The sequence below is a fragment of the Mauremys reevesii genome, linkage group 4, assembly GCF_016161935.1.
Source record: "Mauremys reevesii isolate NIE-2019 linkage group 4, ASM1616193v1, whole genome shotgun sequence".
Classification (NCBI taxonomy): domain Eukaryota; kingdom Metazoa; phylum Chordata; order Testudines; family Geoemydidae; genus Mauremys; species Mauremys reevesii.
This window is the reverse complement of record NC_052626.1, coordinates 117373633-117392678: the sequence shown is the minus strand read 5'-3', so window position 1 is coordinate 117392678 and position 19046 is coordinate 117373633. Positions and strand designations below refer to the sequence as shown.

The 19046-nt window shown below is 49.7% G+C and overlaps 1 protein-coding gene across 9 annotated transcripts in view; it reads right to left on the bottom strand.

Moving 5' to 3' along the window:
* RAB3IL1 (RAB3A interacting protein like 1) overlaps positions 1-19046 on the bottom strand; it is a 43708-nt gene that overhangs the window by 18099 nt on the left and 6563 nt on the right. For 5 of the 9 annotated variants that reach the window (XM_039536689.1, XM_039536685.1, XM_039536687.1 and 2 more), the window contains exon 3: positions 14908-15858. The exons of 1 other annotated variant lie outside the window; for it this stretch is intronic. In XM_039536689.1, the coding sequence (XP_039392623.1) occupies positions 14908-15068 (161 nt within the window). In that variant the 5' untranslated portion in view covers positions 15069-15858. Of the gene's footprint in view, positions 1-9477; positions 9661-14907; positions 15859-19046 lie in introns of those variants that run through there. 3 more of the 9 variants (XM_039536688.1, XM_039536686.1, XM_039536692.1) reach the window with 3 other exon arrangements.

Sequence of the window (19046 nt, the reverse complement as noted above, 5' to 3'; positions counted from 1 at the left end):
TTGTAGAGCAATGGCTGCTGTGAAATTTTACATTTTAACTGAAAATAATTTTGTTTTGTCATTTTTTGTTCTGAGTTTGAGACAAGGAAGGAATGAGAAAGTGTTGTATGAGTATCAGATGTGTTTATGCCTCAAATTCTTAGGGTGTCAGCTGTACCCAGGCCAATTCCAGAACAAAGATGAGAAATTGCATCCAAAGAGTCCATAAAGTCGATGATTATTGTCATGATTTACATTATTCACTGGGCACCATCTCTGTGCTCAGTAAATATGCCAGGAAATGTAGTCCCGGAGCCAATGTGTATAAAATATGTAGCCCTGGATAAGATGGCTCAGATATTTAAGTATGAAGTGTATAGTTACTGAGCACATGTTAATATCTATGAGTGAAGGTGCTGACGGCAATAGAAGTTTTACTTGATTAAGGACTAGAAGATTTGACCCTCCAACTTTCTTTCAAGAGGAAGAGCTGCCCAGAGCTCCTGTGCCTGTTTATTTTCCTTTCCTGCCTGCAGTGGCCCTGACAGACCTCAGAAGTCTCAAGTTTTTTCTCAACTTTAAAATGTGGCATTTTCTTGGTGTTTGGTTTTAAAACTGCAACTCAATCACTGTAGCGTTGTGTTCAAGAGCTTTCTGGAAAGTCACTAGCCTATAAACAGAAATCAGTAATGCCAACTCTCATGATTTTGTCATGAGTCTCATGACAATTATTGTTTTCCTTAAAGCCCCAGATGCTGGAGTCAAGTGGATATGTGACGATTTCAGCCTTCATTCTTAAAAAAAGAAAAGAAGAAGAAGAAGTTTCTAGCCCTCATGGCTCTGGAGAAAGCTTAAAAATGTGACCCCAGTGCACCCTAAAGGCTTGAAAAGCAGAAGGCAAATAAAAAGAACACCAACTCTATTATTTTTACATAATCTCATGAGTTTAAAGCCAATCTCATGATTTTTGATGAGCCTGATTCATTTTTGAATGTGGTTGGCAATACTATGAAAGTGACTTGAAAGTGTCAGTTTCATTCCTATTTAAAGTCAGTTTCTAGTCTATTACTTGTAGTGGGGAAACACCCCTAGAGCCCCAGGCAGGTGCAGTATAAACTCAGGGGGCCTTACCCTAGCAGGATGTTTCCAAAAGTTATTCCAAGCTTGGTGAACTGCAAAAAAGTGATAGAAAGTCATCTAGACTTTTCTACAATTGTTTCATTCAAGAGTTAGTAACAGAGTAAGAATATACATTAAATTTTTAAACCTAACCAGTGTCCCTTAAGTGACTTGACACAAGGTGTCAGTATAAGAGCTGAGTGGGTCTAATATTTACTGTTCTTTCTTTATATGGGAATTAGATACAATGCTCCTGGAAGATATTTCTAAGTTATTATCTGCAAAACAACTAGAGTCTTCAGGCGCCTAAGTAGTTCCTGGAATCATGGTTAAAGTTGCCCGCCTCCCACCAAAATCTGAAATGGTGCCTGTGAATAAAAGTCTCCGTTATTCGCAGCAAGGGAATTCTCCAAACCCAGACGCAGCCCAGCTGAACGGAGGTTGGAAAGAGAAGCTGTGTGTACTAGCAAGACATCCATCACCAGGGCCCAAGGGGAGAGACACGGAGGCAAAGATCCCAATTGAGACACAATGCAGGTTGCTTTAAAATGACATGAGCAATGCATCCTTACAAGGGGAAGGATGGTCCTGTGGTTGGAGCACTGGGCTGGGAGTCCTAGGATCTAATCTCAGCCCCATCCCTGATTTACTGAGTGGCTTTGAGCAAGTCACTTCACCCCTTTGTGCCACAGTTTCCCCATCTTTACAATGCAGGTAATTTACACCTCTAGCTGACAGGATAATTAACTCATTCATGTCTGTACAGCACTTTGAAAACACTGACTATGTATAAGCGCAAAGTTACAGTCCCTGATAAATTTTTATATGAAATAATACCGCACAAGAGAGAGTTAGGGTCTCTTTTCAAAGGCTTGGCCTCAATTTTTAAGGTCTCACCTGCAAGACTCTCATGTGGAGTGAACTGTACAGAGCTCCCCTTACTCACTCTGAGGGACAAAGAACAAAACTGACCACAGCAGGACTCAGTCCTGTGACTTCAGGGAGCCCCAATGTTTGTGAAGTGGCCTCTGCCTCTGATCCAGGATTTCTGATGGACGTAACTTACAATAAAAAAACAGTGAGATACCAAGAGGTCTGTGTGGGATACAAGCAAATACACAGTGGGCCTAAAGTTAAGGACATTGGCTCCCAACTGATCCAAAATTTCATTGTGGCAAGCGAAACCTCACCTCCTTTCACCGCAAACCTGTATTTCCCACATGCTCAGCAACCACCCCCAACTAAGGAGGAGCTGGCTCTATTTTTAACCAAATATTTACCACCCTCAGTCCAGTGCATTTCCACTGAGCAGACACAGGGTCACTATTTTTCCTCTTTATTGGTTTCAGAGGCTGGCAAGTACATCCACAGCAGAAAGAGGGGCCCAGATGCCAAGCTCAGCTCCCCACGCAGAGACACTTCCAGGGGACTCCTCTCTGAGGCTCAGCAGCTCCTTGTCAGGCACTTGCCTCAGGCTCCAGAGGCAGTCTCCTTGTTTAGCTTCTGAGTTGGCGGGGGAAGAGGGGCTCTGGCAGCAGGGGATGTGCAGAGTTGGGGATTCCCAAGGGAGTTGGATGGGGGTGACTCCAGCGTTGCCAGGGGGTTGAGGGAAATGCTCCAGCCGGGTCAGTACCCAGCTGTCGGGAGATGTCAGTGTGTGGTGAGAGTCCTTGGGGAGCTGGGGAAGGTGCACAGCTCTAAAGGGGAACCTGTCAGGGATCTCCAGCAGGGAAAGCTGCAACCCCCCACTGCTGTCAGACAATATGGCCACGGATACAATGTGCCATCGGAGGTCAATATGCCTTCCAGGTGCACTGACACAGCCAACCCCGGTGTCAATCAATAATTGTCAATAGTCCCTTGTGGAGGCTTTGTCCTCCTCCAAGCCAGACGTAGGCGAGAATATCAGCCTCGCATTTGGTCTGTGTTCTGCTGTGCCACTCCACGGGCTGTTCATCATGGAAGGAGGCAACAGAGGTGAGGGTAATGGGGAGGTGGTCTAGCATAGGGGGTGGATTTGGAGCAGGATCCAAATGCAAGAGCCAAAAGGAAAGGAAAGAGGCAAAGCAAAATCAGGAGAGAGAATAAGGAGAAGACAGAAAAGGAGAGAGACAGAGAGAAGGGAAAAGGTCAAATGAGATGAGGCCCAGCAGATCACAATTGCTCTAGGATAGAAGACAGCGAAGAACAAGCAGCAGTCAATGCAATTCAGAGAGCCTGGTTAAAAGAGGAGAGGCGAGGTGCAGGGAAACGGGGCGTAGAGAGTGGGAGGAAAAGATAAGAGCAGCAACTAATCCGAAAGCACAGGGAATGAGTGCTGCTGGGGGTTAAAAGTGTATTTCACAGGGCCTGCGCCATTGACTTCAAAAGGAGCAGGATTGGGCCCACAGAAGCTTCTTTACTGGGAAGAAAGGGAAAGGCATTAATAAATGAGGAGGGGGCTAAAATGAATGATTAAAACCAAAAGGCTGAGAAGCCAAATTCCTCTTTAAAAGTCTGCATTAAGGAAGAAAAGCAGGAGAAAGAGGTTAGGCCGATTAGGCTGTAATGAAGATCCTATGGTGATTATTGTTTACATAGCACCAAGGGCTGATCCAGAGCTTCCTAAAGCGCACAGAAAGAGTCTCAGTGACTTCAGCAGGCACTGGATCCAGCCCCAAGTGAGCTAGGTTCTTCACATGCAGGTTTGAAGACAAGATCCCTGCTCTCAACTGTTGATGAGAAGCAGATAAATAATTGGGAGGCGGGGGCAGGGGGTGACAGCGAAGAGGGGCAGAATGTATAAAGACAGTTTGTGTGGATGACATGAATCCCAGGGTGCTAACAGAACTAGATAACAACTGGAAATTATATTTGAGAAATGACGGGAGAACTGGGAGAAATACCACAGGATTGGATGGGGGAAGCAAATGTGGTACCAATCTTCTAAAAAGTAAGAAAGTGCGATCCCGGCAATTGCTATCTGATAAATCCAGTCCATGTGCCACATAAAATAACACAAAAAATACGCAGAGAAAGAAGTCTTTACGCATCTAGAGGATAATGGGAATGGGTTATTAAGAACAAATCAATCCAAGCAAACTGAATGGCACTTTTGAATGAATTACAAAACGAGGAGGAAGGCAGAACGTATATCTGGGCTTTAGCAAAGCATTTGATGACAGCGTCACACAAAATGTTACAAGGCAGATCTCATTCCAGTTGGCTTGAACAGCACAGTGCTGACACATGGGTTGAATGAAAAGTAGCTCAAGGACCATAAACAAGGTGTAGTGAATGATAAATGGCAGCTTTGCGAAAGGGATTGGTGCCCAGAGGAACATTACAGAGATTGGCATGTTAGGCATGATTTTACTGAACAACCTCATTAACGATCTGGAAGGGGAGGGAAGCCACCACTAATTTAATGTGCAGATTATACTAAATTGGGAAGTGCTGAAAACAGCAGCAAGTGAAAACGTGTGTGGGGAAAGAATGGGCAAGAAATTAAATGAGCTTCTGCCAGAAAAAATGAAAGCTAATACCACAGAGGAAAAGTAATCCATACAGAGATATTCAACAGGTCAGAGGTACTAGAGAAGCAGCAACACACCTTGGGGCCCTGCTCCAAAGCCCACTGAAGTCAACAAGACTCTTTCCATTGCGATCCCATAGCAAACTCCAACCTAGAGAGAAGCTCACAATGCGATGCAAGCAAAAATAGGCAACTACAGTATGGGAGCGCAAACAGAGAAATATTACATGACCAACCAGCAAGGTGCTGGTTCTCCCTACATCGTGCTGGCAAGACCACACCGAGTCTACATTATATGCAGCTCTGGGCTGCTCAAATCCAGGGTTGGCAAATCAGAGAGTATTCAGAAGAGAACAAGAGAAATAATTAATGGTTTGGCTGCATTAATGTATGAGAGAAGATTAGCAAACATAAATATGTATAATTTGCCTAAACAATGACAAGGAAAATGGGATTAAGAGTCTTTGAAAGGTATGAACACCAAGGAAGGAGAAGAATTAGTCAGGGTGATCTAACAGGGTATGACTAGGAGGAAAGGGATGAAGTTAATCAAAGGAACATTTAAACTGTATGAGACAAACCCACCCCAGCATACCACTGTAGAAATCAATGGAGCGTCACCAAGGATAAATATGGCACAAAGCAGGAAAGGGAGAGCGGGAGGTCTATTCGGCTGTTAACAGGCCGGTAAATTATGGGATGGAATTCAAAAATTTAAAATGAGATTGGATAGAGTCCCGAAGAATATATTGCCGGAACAATCCTTCCCCAGCTGAGAAACGGACTAGAGGGGACCTAATAGGTCTTTTCATGTAAGCCGCCTCCTCCTTTGCTTGTCTTTGTTTCTCCTTTTTCATAGGATGGAGGAAAAGCAAATTCAGAGACAAATCAGGCAAGGGAAGAATTACAGGGGAAGCAAGGAAGAAGCAAGTAAAAACGGTGGACCTAACGGAGACTCACTTAATGTGTTCCCAGTGACAGCTATATGAGGGACACCATAGCTTAGAGGTGTGCAGTCAACCTGGGTATTTTTTTTTAGTAACCTACTAGACTACAGGTGAATCCAGATACACTGCAGCTAACGGTACAAGAAGGGTTGTCTGGCATTGTTCTATGGACAGGATACCATACTTTCGAACCATGTTAGGGAACTAGGTTCCAGCCCAGGAACAGCAAGCCCTGTGGTGTCATGTTTCACCAGGGGGGGTCTCAGAGTTTCTTACCAACCTTAACTAAATAACCCTCACACCAACCCTGAGGGGTAGGTATTATAGCCCCCATTGTGTAGACAGGGAGACTGAGGCATAGAGAGAGTAATGGGCTTCCTCCAAGTCACACAGTGACTCAGCAAGGACTAGGACACAAGGCACCCAGAGTACCAGTGCCCATTTGCATTATCACATCTAGCGGCCATGTCATGCTTTGTGTCAGCGGGTATCACAGGAGGATAAGAACCCAGGTCCTGTGATTCCCAATCCTGAGCTCTGACTGCTAAGCCACGCTGCCTCCCTTGCACTTTATACCTACACACGACTCCCAAGCACCAGTTCCAGTGATGCAATGCCAGGGTGCAGAGCTCTAGGCTCTAGCATCCAGCCCCAGGCCTGTTAGTCTGGACAGCACAGGGCTGATTATCCAGGAATGGGGGCAAACCTTGTGACCAGTCAGCACCCCAGCTCCCCTACAAGCAAGCTGGACAGGTGTTAAATGAAGGAAACATGAGTCTCTCCTCTGAGAGCAGGTGCCACATTGCCCATGGGCCAACGATGAGTAGGGATTGGGAGAACCCCTCCCTGCCTAGCCTGCAAAGGAGGGAATGAACACACCAGCATCATGATGGACATTTTTAGTCCTGCCTACACTATAACTACATTGCTGAGGAACCCTGCAATCCCCTAACTCAGTTTGACCCTGGCTACACTGCAAGAAAGATCAGTACGCTCCCCATGTCGTGGGACTACCCTGAGGTAACCAGTCCCCCAGCACAGCCGTGGCTACAGTGTAGACAGGATCGTGAAGTACCCAGGCGACTAGGCAGTCAAGCCTTTATCTAGATTGCCCTGATGGGGCTCTGAAACCAACATTTCACTGAGACTGAGAGGGTGATGGAGGTTCACTCCTTTTGCTGTTGCTATTGCCAGACTGGCTGGAGCCTGTGCTCTGCAGGATGATGGGGGGGTATTTCGAAGGCTCTTCACAATAGGAAATACTAGCTAGAAACTTTTTTTTAGTTGGATTCTGTAGGGAAAAAAAAGAGAAAAATGTGCAGGATCCACACTTTTTTCAGCAGGCCCCACTCGTTTCCTGTGGAGTTGATCTGACAGTTATTTCCTGTACGAACTGCCTGCGCGTCTCTCTGGCTAAACTCTGCATTTGAGTTCACAAGGGGATCCTGGCTCTTCTATTCTGATCTCCTGCCACAGATCAGCCTGAAAGCCACACATGCAGAGACAGCAGGAGGCAGGATTCACTGCACAGATTCGAAAACAGTGTTGCCCATACTGATTTAGCATTGTGCAGCCAACCAGTCTCCATGTACATCCTCAGACACACACCTGCCTCACCTGACTTGCACAGGCACTCACTAACATACCTCTGAAAGGTTTATGCCCTGCCACAATAGATGCTACCTGCCTACTATACTGTAGCATGCTGTTCATCTGTCTCATATTTGCTTTATAGGTAGAAAACAGCCAGGAAGCAGGCTGGGGTGTTCTTGTATATGCTGTTAATTAAGTAGCATCCAGTATTTCTCTATGCAAGATACTACACATAAATATACTCTATTGGCACGTTATTGTGGTTCATGCCTTATTCAGATTCTGTATCACACACACACACACACACACTTCAGAAGAGATCAGACCTTGAAAAATTCAGCCCACGTGGTGAGAGTTATTAGAAACTCAAAACCAGTGGTTAGATTGGAAATGCCTGTGCAACCTGAACTAGAGCTGTTCCTGCGGATGCCACTATTAGTGAGGGTGCAGTTTTAGTTGCTTGGAAGCTGTAAATTCCCCCATATTTTACTCTTTCCGAGGCAAGTGTAACACACACACACATGCACCACATTCACTTGCCCAGAGGCCATGAGACGAACAATGCAATGTCTGTAGATCACACTTTAAAAAACAAAAACCAAACCAAACCAGGGGCAGTTTTCATATTAGGAAACTATTTCCTTGTTAGGTGCCCAATCCTGCTCCCATGGGAGTCAGCGGAAATGCTGACAGTGACTTCAGCAGGATCTAGAATCGGACCCAAAATTCCAGTGATGACTTTTCTCCCCCGTCAACTCATCTCCTTTTCTCTTCACCATTAACTCTCTCTGAGCCGTTCAGCATTAACCCCGTCTCTCTGCCCTTTAGCACTCCCCCCCCCCACGGTTCTCTTTATTCCTGCGGCCCATCAGTTTCTCATCTCTCTTCTCCCTCATGTTCTTCTGTTCACGCTGGTAGCTTTCCCCTGCTTCGTGGATTCTGCCTAACCCCTTTCCCAGCCTTTCACACAGCCACATCACTGTGCAGCTAAAGAGCAGTTTCTGAGGGAGAAAATAATCTCGAGCAAATAAACACGGTTTCCACGTGGAAGAAGAAGAAACTACAGATGGCATCTCTCTCGCCATGCGGCCTGCCTGCACACCTCATTTTGACACGCTGGCTGCTCCTTGGGGCCGGGGGCACAGTCGAAGGTATCAGTGACCTCAGGAGAATGCAGCCTCCTGGATCTGAGGTTCTAGAAACTTTATGAACGCTGCAGAAACTAAGGTCAGGTCACTCCCTGCTCCCACCTCTGCTGTTCTAACATGCTCCCTACTTTGGGTCTGAGCAGATCTAAACCTTTACAGACTCCAGGGAAAATAGACACCCTTTCCACACAATCAAAGGTCTCTGCCATCCATCCATCCATCCATCCTTCTTTGCACAGGCACACAGACAGGGGATGGGATAGATAACACAGGAAAGCGGATCCCTGGGACAAGAAGTTGGGGGAGTAAGAAGCCTCCTTCCTTCCCAAAAGGATCCCAAAAGGGATCACACAACCCCACAGAGTTCCCATTCAAGTACTAATGGAGCCATAACCAGCTGCTCCGGAACAGACCCTGAGCATTCTCAGCACCAACATCCGAACTCAGAGCCAAAGGACCAGCGCTAGTGACCCAGAGCCAGGTACCCAACAACCCCATCAGGGTATATTTCCCCCAGCACCTGCCTGGGGCCATTGGCTCCTTCCTCAGAGACTTTCCGCTCCTCCTTTTCAGACCGTCTGCAAGTTTCACTCCTTCCCACCCGGCTAGGAAGGAAAGTTGACCGCTGAGTGCTCCACACCCCCAGCTAGGGTGACCAGATAGCAAGTGTGAAAAATCGGGACAGGGTGGGGGGTAACAGGCATCTATGTAAGAAAAAGCCCCAAATATCAGGACTGTCCCTATAAAATCGGGACATCTGGTCACCCTACCCCCGGCCTGGGGCCCCCACAGCAGAGCGCCCCGGGCTGAGGCGCTGGAACAATTTGTGTACTGGGGGTGCTGAAAGCCATTGAACAAACTGTAAACCCTGCATATGATAGAAACCACTTCCAGCCAAGGGGTGCGGCAGCACCTCCAGCACCCTTAGATCCAGCACCGATGAGCAGGGACCAGGAGCACCCAGGGGTGCACGCCCCAGAGAGACCGGCTGGAGGAGGGGGACCAGGCGGCCAGCAGAGGCTCAGGGAGAGGCACCCCCGGTGCGGGTCCCATTGCGGCTATAGGGGACAAGCCGGTCCCCGCGCCCCATCCCCCCGCTCCCCTCCCGAGAAAGAGGGAGCCAGGGCGCAGGGAAGTTTTTTAAGGCGGGGAGGGGGGAAGCCGGCTCCAGACCTACCCGCTCCACATGCTGGCTCCGGCCCCCGCCCCGCGCTGCCCGCGGCCCCTCACGCCGGGCGCGCTGCTGCAGCCATCCCCACGCCGGGCTGGGGGCCAGCGGCGCCTCCCCGGCCCCGCGCTGCAGCCGAGCGCTGCGGCAATCCCGGGAACCCCGGCCCGCCGCGCGCCGCCGCTCCAGCCTGGCTCCGCCGCCGGAGGGGGGTGGGGGGGATGGAGGTCACATGACCTCCGGGCGGCTCCAATTGCAGCATGCACGTCCCCCTCCCCGAGCCTCATGTGACTGCTAATTCAGCACCGAGCCCGGAGCTCTCCCCAGGCTCGCCTGTCATCCACGCGCCGGGCATCCTGCAACTCCCCTGCACAGACATTGGCGGTGCATGGAGCGCAGCCTCCCCGCCCCCTCCCCCCCACTCCATCGCAGAGACCCCCAGACTCAAAAATCACTGCAACAGTCGTGCCTGGAGACTGAGATCTGCCCGCAGAGAAGATCCCTGTTCCCCAATTGTATGGGCTGGCTTGAAAATTCAGCAGGCAGGGTTTCCGCTTTCCCTGCCTTGCACCCAGCACAAACGCTGACAGCGCAGATTGTTTCCTCCGGGCGGGTTCCCTGGAGAGAAGGATGCCAATGAGGAAGATCAATGGGGAGGCCTGGCTGACATTTTTGACTTCATTCAGAGGTGCTGGTGCTGGGGGTGCTGCCGCACCCCCTGGCTTGAAGTGGTTTCCGTCCTACACAGCATTTACAGTTTGGTTCAATGGCTCTCAGCACCCCCACTATACAAATTGCTCCAGCACCCCTGGCTTCATCTGCGTGCTCTGGGATTAACCATAAGACTGAATAATGCTGATGCTTTGTTCAAAGGTCCCTGTTGGGAGACAGTGGCAAATGCAAATAGCAGGCATTAAAGCAGAATTGTGTGGGTCTTTCCCTCCCCTCCACCCCCAGTTTGGGACTCAATTCTGTAGCTAATCCATGCATGACACCTTTACTGACCTCTGAGTATTATGCAAGGAAAGAATCTGCAGAGTCAGGCCCATAACTAACTGCAGGGTGATAATTACATTGTAGAGTTACTATATTTCTTAATATCTCAGGTTTCTCCACACCCATTGCAAGGGCCCAATTGGACAGTTTAGTGCCCCAGGAATCTAGTCTACACCATCTACACTTTCCAGACCTAGAGACATGGCCCAGCTCCTCCTCCCTGAGCTGAATTCCATGGAGTTTAGTGTCTTTAAGAGGAAACTTTAAAAATCAAGAGCTTATCTGCTCTGGATGGACAGTCAAAGCCCTGTGGTGTAGCTGATTCCCCTTACAGGCCAACAGACTTTGAACTCAGGGTCCTTCAGCACTAAGAGCATGAGCAAATGCTTGAGCAAAAGGACTATTAGCAGGGCAAATGGGCGGTCTCTCTGTCTGGCTGTGGTATTTATATGACCCCCATCACCGTAGCAAATGTGCATCTTACCCTCACCGTCTTTAATGTATTTATCCTCACAACACCACTGTGAGCTAGTGCAGTGTTATGTTATTATCACCATCATACAGATGGGGAACTGAAGTACAGTGGGTATGTCTACAAGGCAAAACAAAACAGCAGCTGAGACTCTCAGAGCCCAGGTCTACAGACTTGGGCTCACACTACGGAGCTAAAAACAGCTGTGTGGCTGTTTCAGCTTGGGCTGGAGCTCAGGCTCCGAAACCCACCTCTCCCCACCTGGGCCTCAGAGTCCAAGCCCAAGCGTCTACACCGGGGTGGCTAACCTGATCATGAGAAGGAGCCAGAATTTACCAATGTACATTGCCAAAGAGCCACAGTAATACGGCAGCAGCCCCGCATCAGCTCCCACCGGCAGCCCCACCGATCAGTGCCTCCACCTCCCTCCCCTCATGATCAGCTATTTCATGGGGTGCAGGAGGCTGGGGTGGGGGAGGAGCGAAGGCACGGCAGGCTCGGGAGGGCACAGGAAGAGGTGGAGTGGGGGCAGGGCCTGTGGCAGAGCCAGGGGTTGATCAGTGAGCAACCCTTGGCACATTGTGTTGGCACCTGTAGCTCCAGCCCCGGAGTCGGTGCCTATACAAGGAGCCGCATATTAACTTCTGAAGAGCTGCATGTGGCTCCAGAGCCACAGGCTGGCCACCCCTGCTCTACACAGCTGTTTTTAGCACCCTTGCGCAAGCTTTGTGAGCTCAAGTCTGCAGATCCAGGCTCTGAGACACACTGCCACAGGTTTGGAGGTGTTTTTTTTGGGGGGGGGGGGGGAGATGCCACATAGAGATCCCCAGAAAGACTATGTGACTTGCCCAAGCTCATATAGGATGCCTGTGGCAGAGCCGGAAATGATTCCAGCTCTCCCAGCCCAGGATAATGCTCCAACCATTAGGTCATCCTTCCTCCCAGTGGCTGGTGGTTATGTTCTGTAGATCACTCAGGGAGGGAGGGAGGTGTAACACACAGATCAGTAGGTGATACTGGCACTGTTGTAAGCAGTAGGCAGTTGATGCATGTCCTTGATCAAATTTCCTACTATTGTTGCATTGAGTGCTACCCTCCCATCCCAGCAAGGACTGAAACACTTCTGCTTGCCTGAAGGCCTGTTCCTGCAATCCTTCCTTAGGCAGAATTACCATGTACCCCATGACATGGCAAGGTGAAGAGGGAATCAGGTTTTATGTTCATGCCACTATAAGTGGTTCGTCTCAAACACGCCTGTGAAGCCAGCATTTGTATTTAAAGTCTTGAAGATAAGTTAATTTTTGTTTAAATTATGTTATTGCCTAGGTACTACAAGCATCATTACTGTATATATACACATTATTATGTGTATTACAACCAACTTCAGGGCCTTCTCGTGCTATGCACTGTGCAAACACATAGCAAAAGGCAAGCCCTACTACAAAAAGCTTGCAATTTGAATAGACAAGACACACAGGCAGAGCTATCATCCTCATTTTACAGATGGAAAACTGAGGCACAGCCAGAATAAGTGATTTGTCCGAGGTCACACAGGGTCTGTGGCTGACCCAGTCACTTAATCCAGATCTCCTGAGTCCCAGTATAATGCCTTAACCACAACTCCATCCTCACTCAAACACCCAAGATAGGTTAGTTAGCTCTAGAGAAACAGATCTGTCCTAAGCTGGGGAACAGGGCATTGACTGCCATGGGGAAGAAGTGCAATGTTGCCAACTCCTGCAATTTTATCATGAGTCTTGCAATATTTGGTGTTTTTCCTAAAGCTCCAGCTGCTGGAATCAAGAGATTTGCATGAGACTCTTGGCTCTCATTTATATAATGAGTAAGTTCCTAGCCCTGATACAGAAAAAAATCTTGAAAGAGAAAAGTGAGTGCACTGTAAATGCTCAGAAGACAAGTAGGATGCCCCCCCCCAGTTTATTTTTTTTAAAAGAGTGTTTTTAAACCAGGGTCCTGATTTTGGTTATCCTGGCTTGTGATGTCTGAGTGTTTGGGGTTGCCATTACTGGGACTAATAAAAGAACAGTGCCTTCTCCTATAGCCAAGATCTGCAGAAGTTCAAATGATTCCTGTTCTGCCATGGAAGCAGTTTTGCAAGAGTGGACCCCACTGCTGGTGAAGGGGCCTAGAGATTCAAATAGCATATGGCTGGGAATTTAAACTGGCACCAGCAACTGCAACCTCGCCCCTTCCCCCCGCCACACGAACACATGACTCCAGCTGGTATCCCCGCCGCCTCCTGCTGAAATAGCTTTCTGATCACAGTGGGAAGTGTGGAATTTAAAGATGCAATAATGTACAGGGAATGGAGAAAAACAGCCGGTGACAGCTGAGTACCAGTATCAACTGGATGGGTCAGAAACACTGATAAAATTATGCCACGACTTTAAAACCTCTGCACATTCTGGGGTTACAAAAACCTTTGCTGAGCTAAGTAAGAATTGTTATTGAGCATGATGCCGGTAAGAGGTGGAAAAGTGGTGCAGAAAATGTGATGCTTGTATTCGTATTTCAAGCACAGGCAAGGCCACCCAGGGGATTCAGGGGTCCTGGGGCAAAGCAGGGAAGCTGCGGCGCTTGTACTCACCCTGCGGCTGTCCGGGTCTTCGGCAGCATTTCGGTGGTGGAGGGCCCTTCACTCGCTCCGCGTATTCGGCAGCACTGAAGGGCCCCCTGCTGCCGAAATGCTGCCAAAGACCCGGACCGCCGCCAGGCCAGGGCTCGCAGGGCACCTGTGGGGCCTGGGGCAAATTGCCCCACTTGCCCTCCGCCCCTCTGGGCGGCCCTGAGGACAGGTCTCCCTAGGGGAGGGAGAGTCCCAAATGCACATGTACCTCATGAGAGCGCCAGTGGAATGCACTGCTGTTGATGAGCTTGGGCCTCTGCTGGAGACCATGGCCCCAGTTATCAGGTAGTCCATCATTGTGCTCAGTACATTAACAAGGAAGGTAGAGGGGAAAGTACCTTTGTGCTCCCTGCGGGACCGGTGCAGCCCCTGGTGTCAATCAGAGCAGCCACAAGGCTGCTCTAATTTACATTCTGTCTCCCATGGTCCCCTACAGGCCATAGGAAACAGAGAACAACTAGACAGTGATGTGTTCAGACCTCCCCTTCCCTTCCCAAGCATAGCACATTTTGGCCACCTCTTCCCTCCCACTGTTTTACCTACTCTTAGTTCCTGTCCTATCTCACCCCAGCATGCCCTTGGGACCCCTCACAGTTCTGCACCAATAGAAGAGTCCCCTTACACAGGGGATACTCCCTAGGGGCTGTTTCTCCCAGCCTTTCCACCCACAAAGCAGCACAAAAGGACCATAGGAGAATCAGTCCCACAGTCCAGCAGCTAAGAAAAAAGCTATGGTATTTGCTGAGGACTAATCTAGAATGTGGCCTGCAATTCACCAAATTAAAATAAAAGATGAGTCTAACAGCAGTTCTAGCAAATTAGCTCAGTACTAGAAGTGGGTCTCCAGGGAGTTGCATACGGATCAGGGGAGAAACTCTGGCTCCAAAGGTGTGATGGGATAGCAAGACGGTGAGACCAGCCCCATAGAATATCACCAAGGGTAGCCCAGCCCAGCCCATTCCTTTAGGAGGCCTCTAGAACAGCAAGGAAGAAGAGTATGAAGTATCCCCCAGCACGCCCCACATTAGGACATGAGCTGAAGACCTCCCCAAACTTGTGTATGGTGTAATAGAGGAGGGACAATGGGATCTGGATCAACTGGACTATGGGAAAATACTACAGGTGAAAAGAGGCAGACTATTAATGCATGGGCTGTCCTTTGTTATCTCCCCCATACTCTGCCCCCCCCCCATAGCCTATGCCCACCATCAGCCCCCCTCGAATGCCCTTTCAGCCCACCCTCAGGCAAGGCACCTAGCCACTGTCAGCTCCACCCCCTCCCTCAGACCTGTCGAACTCTTTCTCCCCTCACGTTGCTGCCTACCTCTCCACCGCCGTGGGCTCCTCTTGGCCCCGTGGCTCACACACAGGGCATTCGGATGTGAGGGCAGCAGCTCTCCAGGTCTCAGCAGCTCCGGCCCCTGTCTCACTCCTGGACGGGTAGCCGAAGGCAGACGGACTGTACACAGTGGTCCCTGCGTCCATTGCCAACTGCAGCTGGTGACGGCGTGCGGTGGGCGAGGGGGGGCGATCACGTGGCAAAGCCCCTCACAGGAGTCCATGTCACCCACACGGGAGGAGAGAGGGTGTTGCTCAGTGGGCTGCCCCGTGCTGCTGCATGTTCAGGATCCATTCAGGCCAAGGTCTGTGAACAGGCAGCAGGGCATCACTACGGGCATCGTCAGCAGTGGCCCGGAAGCCCCAGAGCTCTGCACTGCCTGTCTCCCCCGCCTAGCAGCAACAGCATGGGCCACAGTGGTTCTAACCTTTGCTACCTCCAAGAAGCAGCTGGGAGGAGGGGAAAGTGTCTTCAGCTCAGCCAGGCAGCCCTTAAACTTACAACTCCATGTAATAATTAACTCCCAGGGGCTGGCTGTCAGAATGAAGGATCCTGGGACTTGGAAGGGACAATGCTTCTAGGAAACTGGCAAAGACAAGAAGAAAGACACTTGACGGGGGGGAAGGAGCATTAGAACAGAACAGGTTTGGGAACACCTCGCTGGGTGTTCTGCCTCCACACAGCTGCTGGTGCTGTCACGGTGTCCCCCAGCTTCCTAGGATGGGCAGCTCGGGAGAGAGACAATAGGACAAATGCTTGGCCCTAAGCTGGAGCGTGAGGGTGGGGGAACAGCAAGGAATGTACAGCAGAGAGCAAAGATCAACAGGGCTCATGCAGACAGTCCTGGGTTTCAGGCCACAGGTGAGGTATGTTTTCCTCTCCTTCTCCTCATTCTTCATTGAAAAATAACTTGGACAGAACATTTCTGGGCAGCTTCTAGGTACACAAGAAAAGTTGCCAACGTGGAAAAAAGTTCAATAAAAAACAAGTGTTCAATACCATCCCCCTTCAGAGGGCCCCATTGTAGTATCTCACACTCCCACCCAACCACCTTATCTTCATACCCCACCTTCCTACTTACCCGTCACACACACACACCCCTCCTCCTCTTCAATCAACCCCAGGTCTCTGCTGATCTCAGTTACTCTTGGCTCCCAGCACTGCCTCTCTCAGTAACTTGTTCCATAGGCTCATTCCTCTTAGTGGGAGAGAGTTCTGCAAATCCCCTTGTCTCCTCTCACCACTCAGAGCCATCTTTCCAGAAACATTGATCCTTCCCAGAATGCCGAAAGCTTCCATCGGACACCCTCACGTCCTGTTCCTCTTTCTCAATGGGACGAAACCCAAATCTCTAATCTTTTCCCTTTGATTTCTTAAACCCATTAACACCCTTGCTGCCATCTGCTACATTTAATCATCTCCCCCCATCAAGCTCTGTATTTCTAATGCGCCCGCCACTAGGGGATCTGAGGCCTGGTCTACAGTTAAAATGTAATTCACCCAGCTACAGTGCTATGGGGCATGAAAAATCCATATCCCTGAGTGCCATAGCTACGCTGACCTAACCCTCGGGGTAAAGACAGCTCGGTCGATGGAACAATGCTTCCCTCGACCAGGGGCGGCTCTATGTATTTTGTTGCCCCAAGCACGGCAGTCAGGCGGCTTTTGGCGGCATGCCTGCTGGAGGTCCACTGGTAACGCGGATTTGGCGGCATGCCTACGGGAGGTCCGCCAGCCCCATGCCTTCGGCGTACCTGCCGCCGAACTGCAACCGAAGCCGCAGGACCGTCGGACCTCCTGCAGGCATGTCGCCAAAGGCAGCCTGATTGCCGCCCTCACAGCGACCAGCAGGCCGCCCCCCACGGCTTGCCGCCCCAAGCACGCGCTTGGCACATGGGTGCCTGGAGCCACCCCTGCCCTCGACCTAGCTACCATCTCTTGGAGGAGGCAGCAATGGAAAAACCCCTTCTGTCACTGTAGGATGTGGCTCTGCTATAGGGTTATGCCGGCATTGCTGCGGCTCCATAGCTACACCACTGTAGACCCCGCAATATGTGCTTGTCCCATGTGCCCAGCTACACACACAGTATCCCAGAAGGGGCCCAACAGGTGCCCGACTCACTAACATTATTGATACTTTTTTTGAGCCCAAGGGCCAGATTTTCAAAAGTATTTAGGAGTCTAAAGATGCAGATAGGCAGGCGGGCACCTAATGGGATTTTCGCCTAGGCAGGTTAGATGCCCAAGTTCCACTGAGATCAGTGGGAGCTGGGCATTGACCCTGCGTAGGCCCTACTGAGAATGCCATGAGGTGCCTGCCTTTCTGGATCTTTAGACTCCTAAATACCTTTGAAAATCTGGCCCTACTTCTTCAGGCACTACCCAGGAGCAGCTCCCACTGAGCCTATTGCCAATCTGCAGCAGCTGGGGAATCAGGCCCTTGTTTTGGATTTTATCCTTCCGCTAACACTGCACAGAACCTCGTTTGTCCAGTTCACTGCGGCCCGGCCCTGCCTTGATGCTTCCAATTATTTCTCCACCAACACACTCAAATCCACCTTTCTGCTTCATGCCCTGAAGCCTTCTCGTTCTCTCTCCCCTCCCCCACAGCCTCAATGACTGTGGTAAGTGTCTAGTTCCACCCCATCTGCCCTACACCTATAACCTGTCATAGGAGCAGGTCGCAACACTGTTCCTACATTTAGTGAGGACATGACCGGAGCTGTGTGCCACACCCAGGCTACCTAGCCTTAGTCACAATCTGCTGACAGCACATAGGGGCCTGAGCATTGCAGTGACCCCCATACCATCACCAGGTGACTTCCCCACAGCACAGACTGTGTGGTAACCTGACACACATACACCATGAGACTAGCAGAAATTGCAGATGAAAAGCAAAGGCTTTCATCCCCTTTTTAGTTCAGTTTCTTGTGTCCTAGATTTCAGTCCCTAAATCATTATCATAGAATCACAGAAATGTAGGGCTAGAAGGGACCTCAAGAGGTCATCAAATCCAGCCTCCTGCACTCAGACAGGATCAAATAAGACTAGACCATCTCTAATGGATGTTTTTCCAACGTGATTTTAAAAACTTCCAAGGACGGGGATTCCACAACCACCTTTGGAAGCCAATTTGAGAGCTTAACTACCTGTATAGTTGGAAAGTTTTCCTACTATCTAACCTAAATCTGCAGATTACGCCCATTACTTCTTGTCCTGCCTTCAGTGGACATGGAAAACAATTGATCATCATCCTCTTTATAACAGCCCTTAACACAATTGGGTCCTCTTCTTTTCTCAAAACTAAACATGCCCATTTTTTTTTAACTTTTCCTCATAGCTCAGGTTTTCTAAACCTTTTATCATTTTTATTGCTCTCCCTTGGACTCTCACTAATTTATCCACATCTTTCCTAAAGTGTGTGCCCAGAACACAGTACTCCACCTGAGACCTCACCAGTGCCGAGTAGAGCCAGGCCGTATCTCCCTTGGTCCCCAATCTATGGTTCTGCATCTTCCTCCATTCCAATGCTCTGCTCTCCAGCACGCACAGCACACACCCCTCTGCCTATAAGCTAGGTATATATGTCCAGGAATGCAAAGTTTGCTGTAATCAAGGTGCAACTCTGTCCTTGGTAACAACAGTAGCTGTTTGAGCCAGGACATGCTGACCAGCACCAGCCAGACCCTCCACTTCCAGGGCACCGAGATCCAATGCAGCCCAGTTCTGGGAAGTAAAAGCGTGGTTGTCAGAACTGACCCTGTTATCGCTGACTCAGCTTCACCTTCCCAGATCAGGCCAGGAGGGACCCAGGGGCCAGAAATCCTAGTAAAGAGGCTCCTAGTAAAGGGGCTGAGGGTCCCAGGCTGGGAACTAGAGGCAGCCCAGAACCAACAAACCCAGACAGGATGTTATTTCCATGAAAATAAGGGAATGAAAAACAAGGGCCTGGAAATCCAGGCTCCTGCCGCCCACTCCCTCCCTCCCCGCCTCAGCCAGCTGTGTGGAATGTTTGCACAACTGGCTGGACTGTTTTTCATGAGAATCCCCCTGGGATCCCTGGATCGGGATCTCAGATTTCAGAGGAACCAGCTAGGGGAGGTCAGCAAAAAGGAATCCGCTCT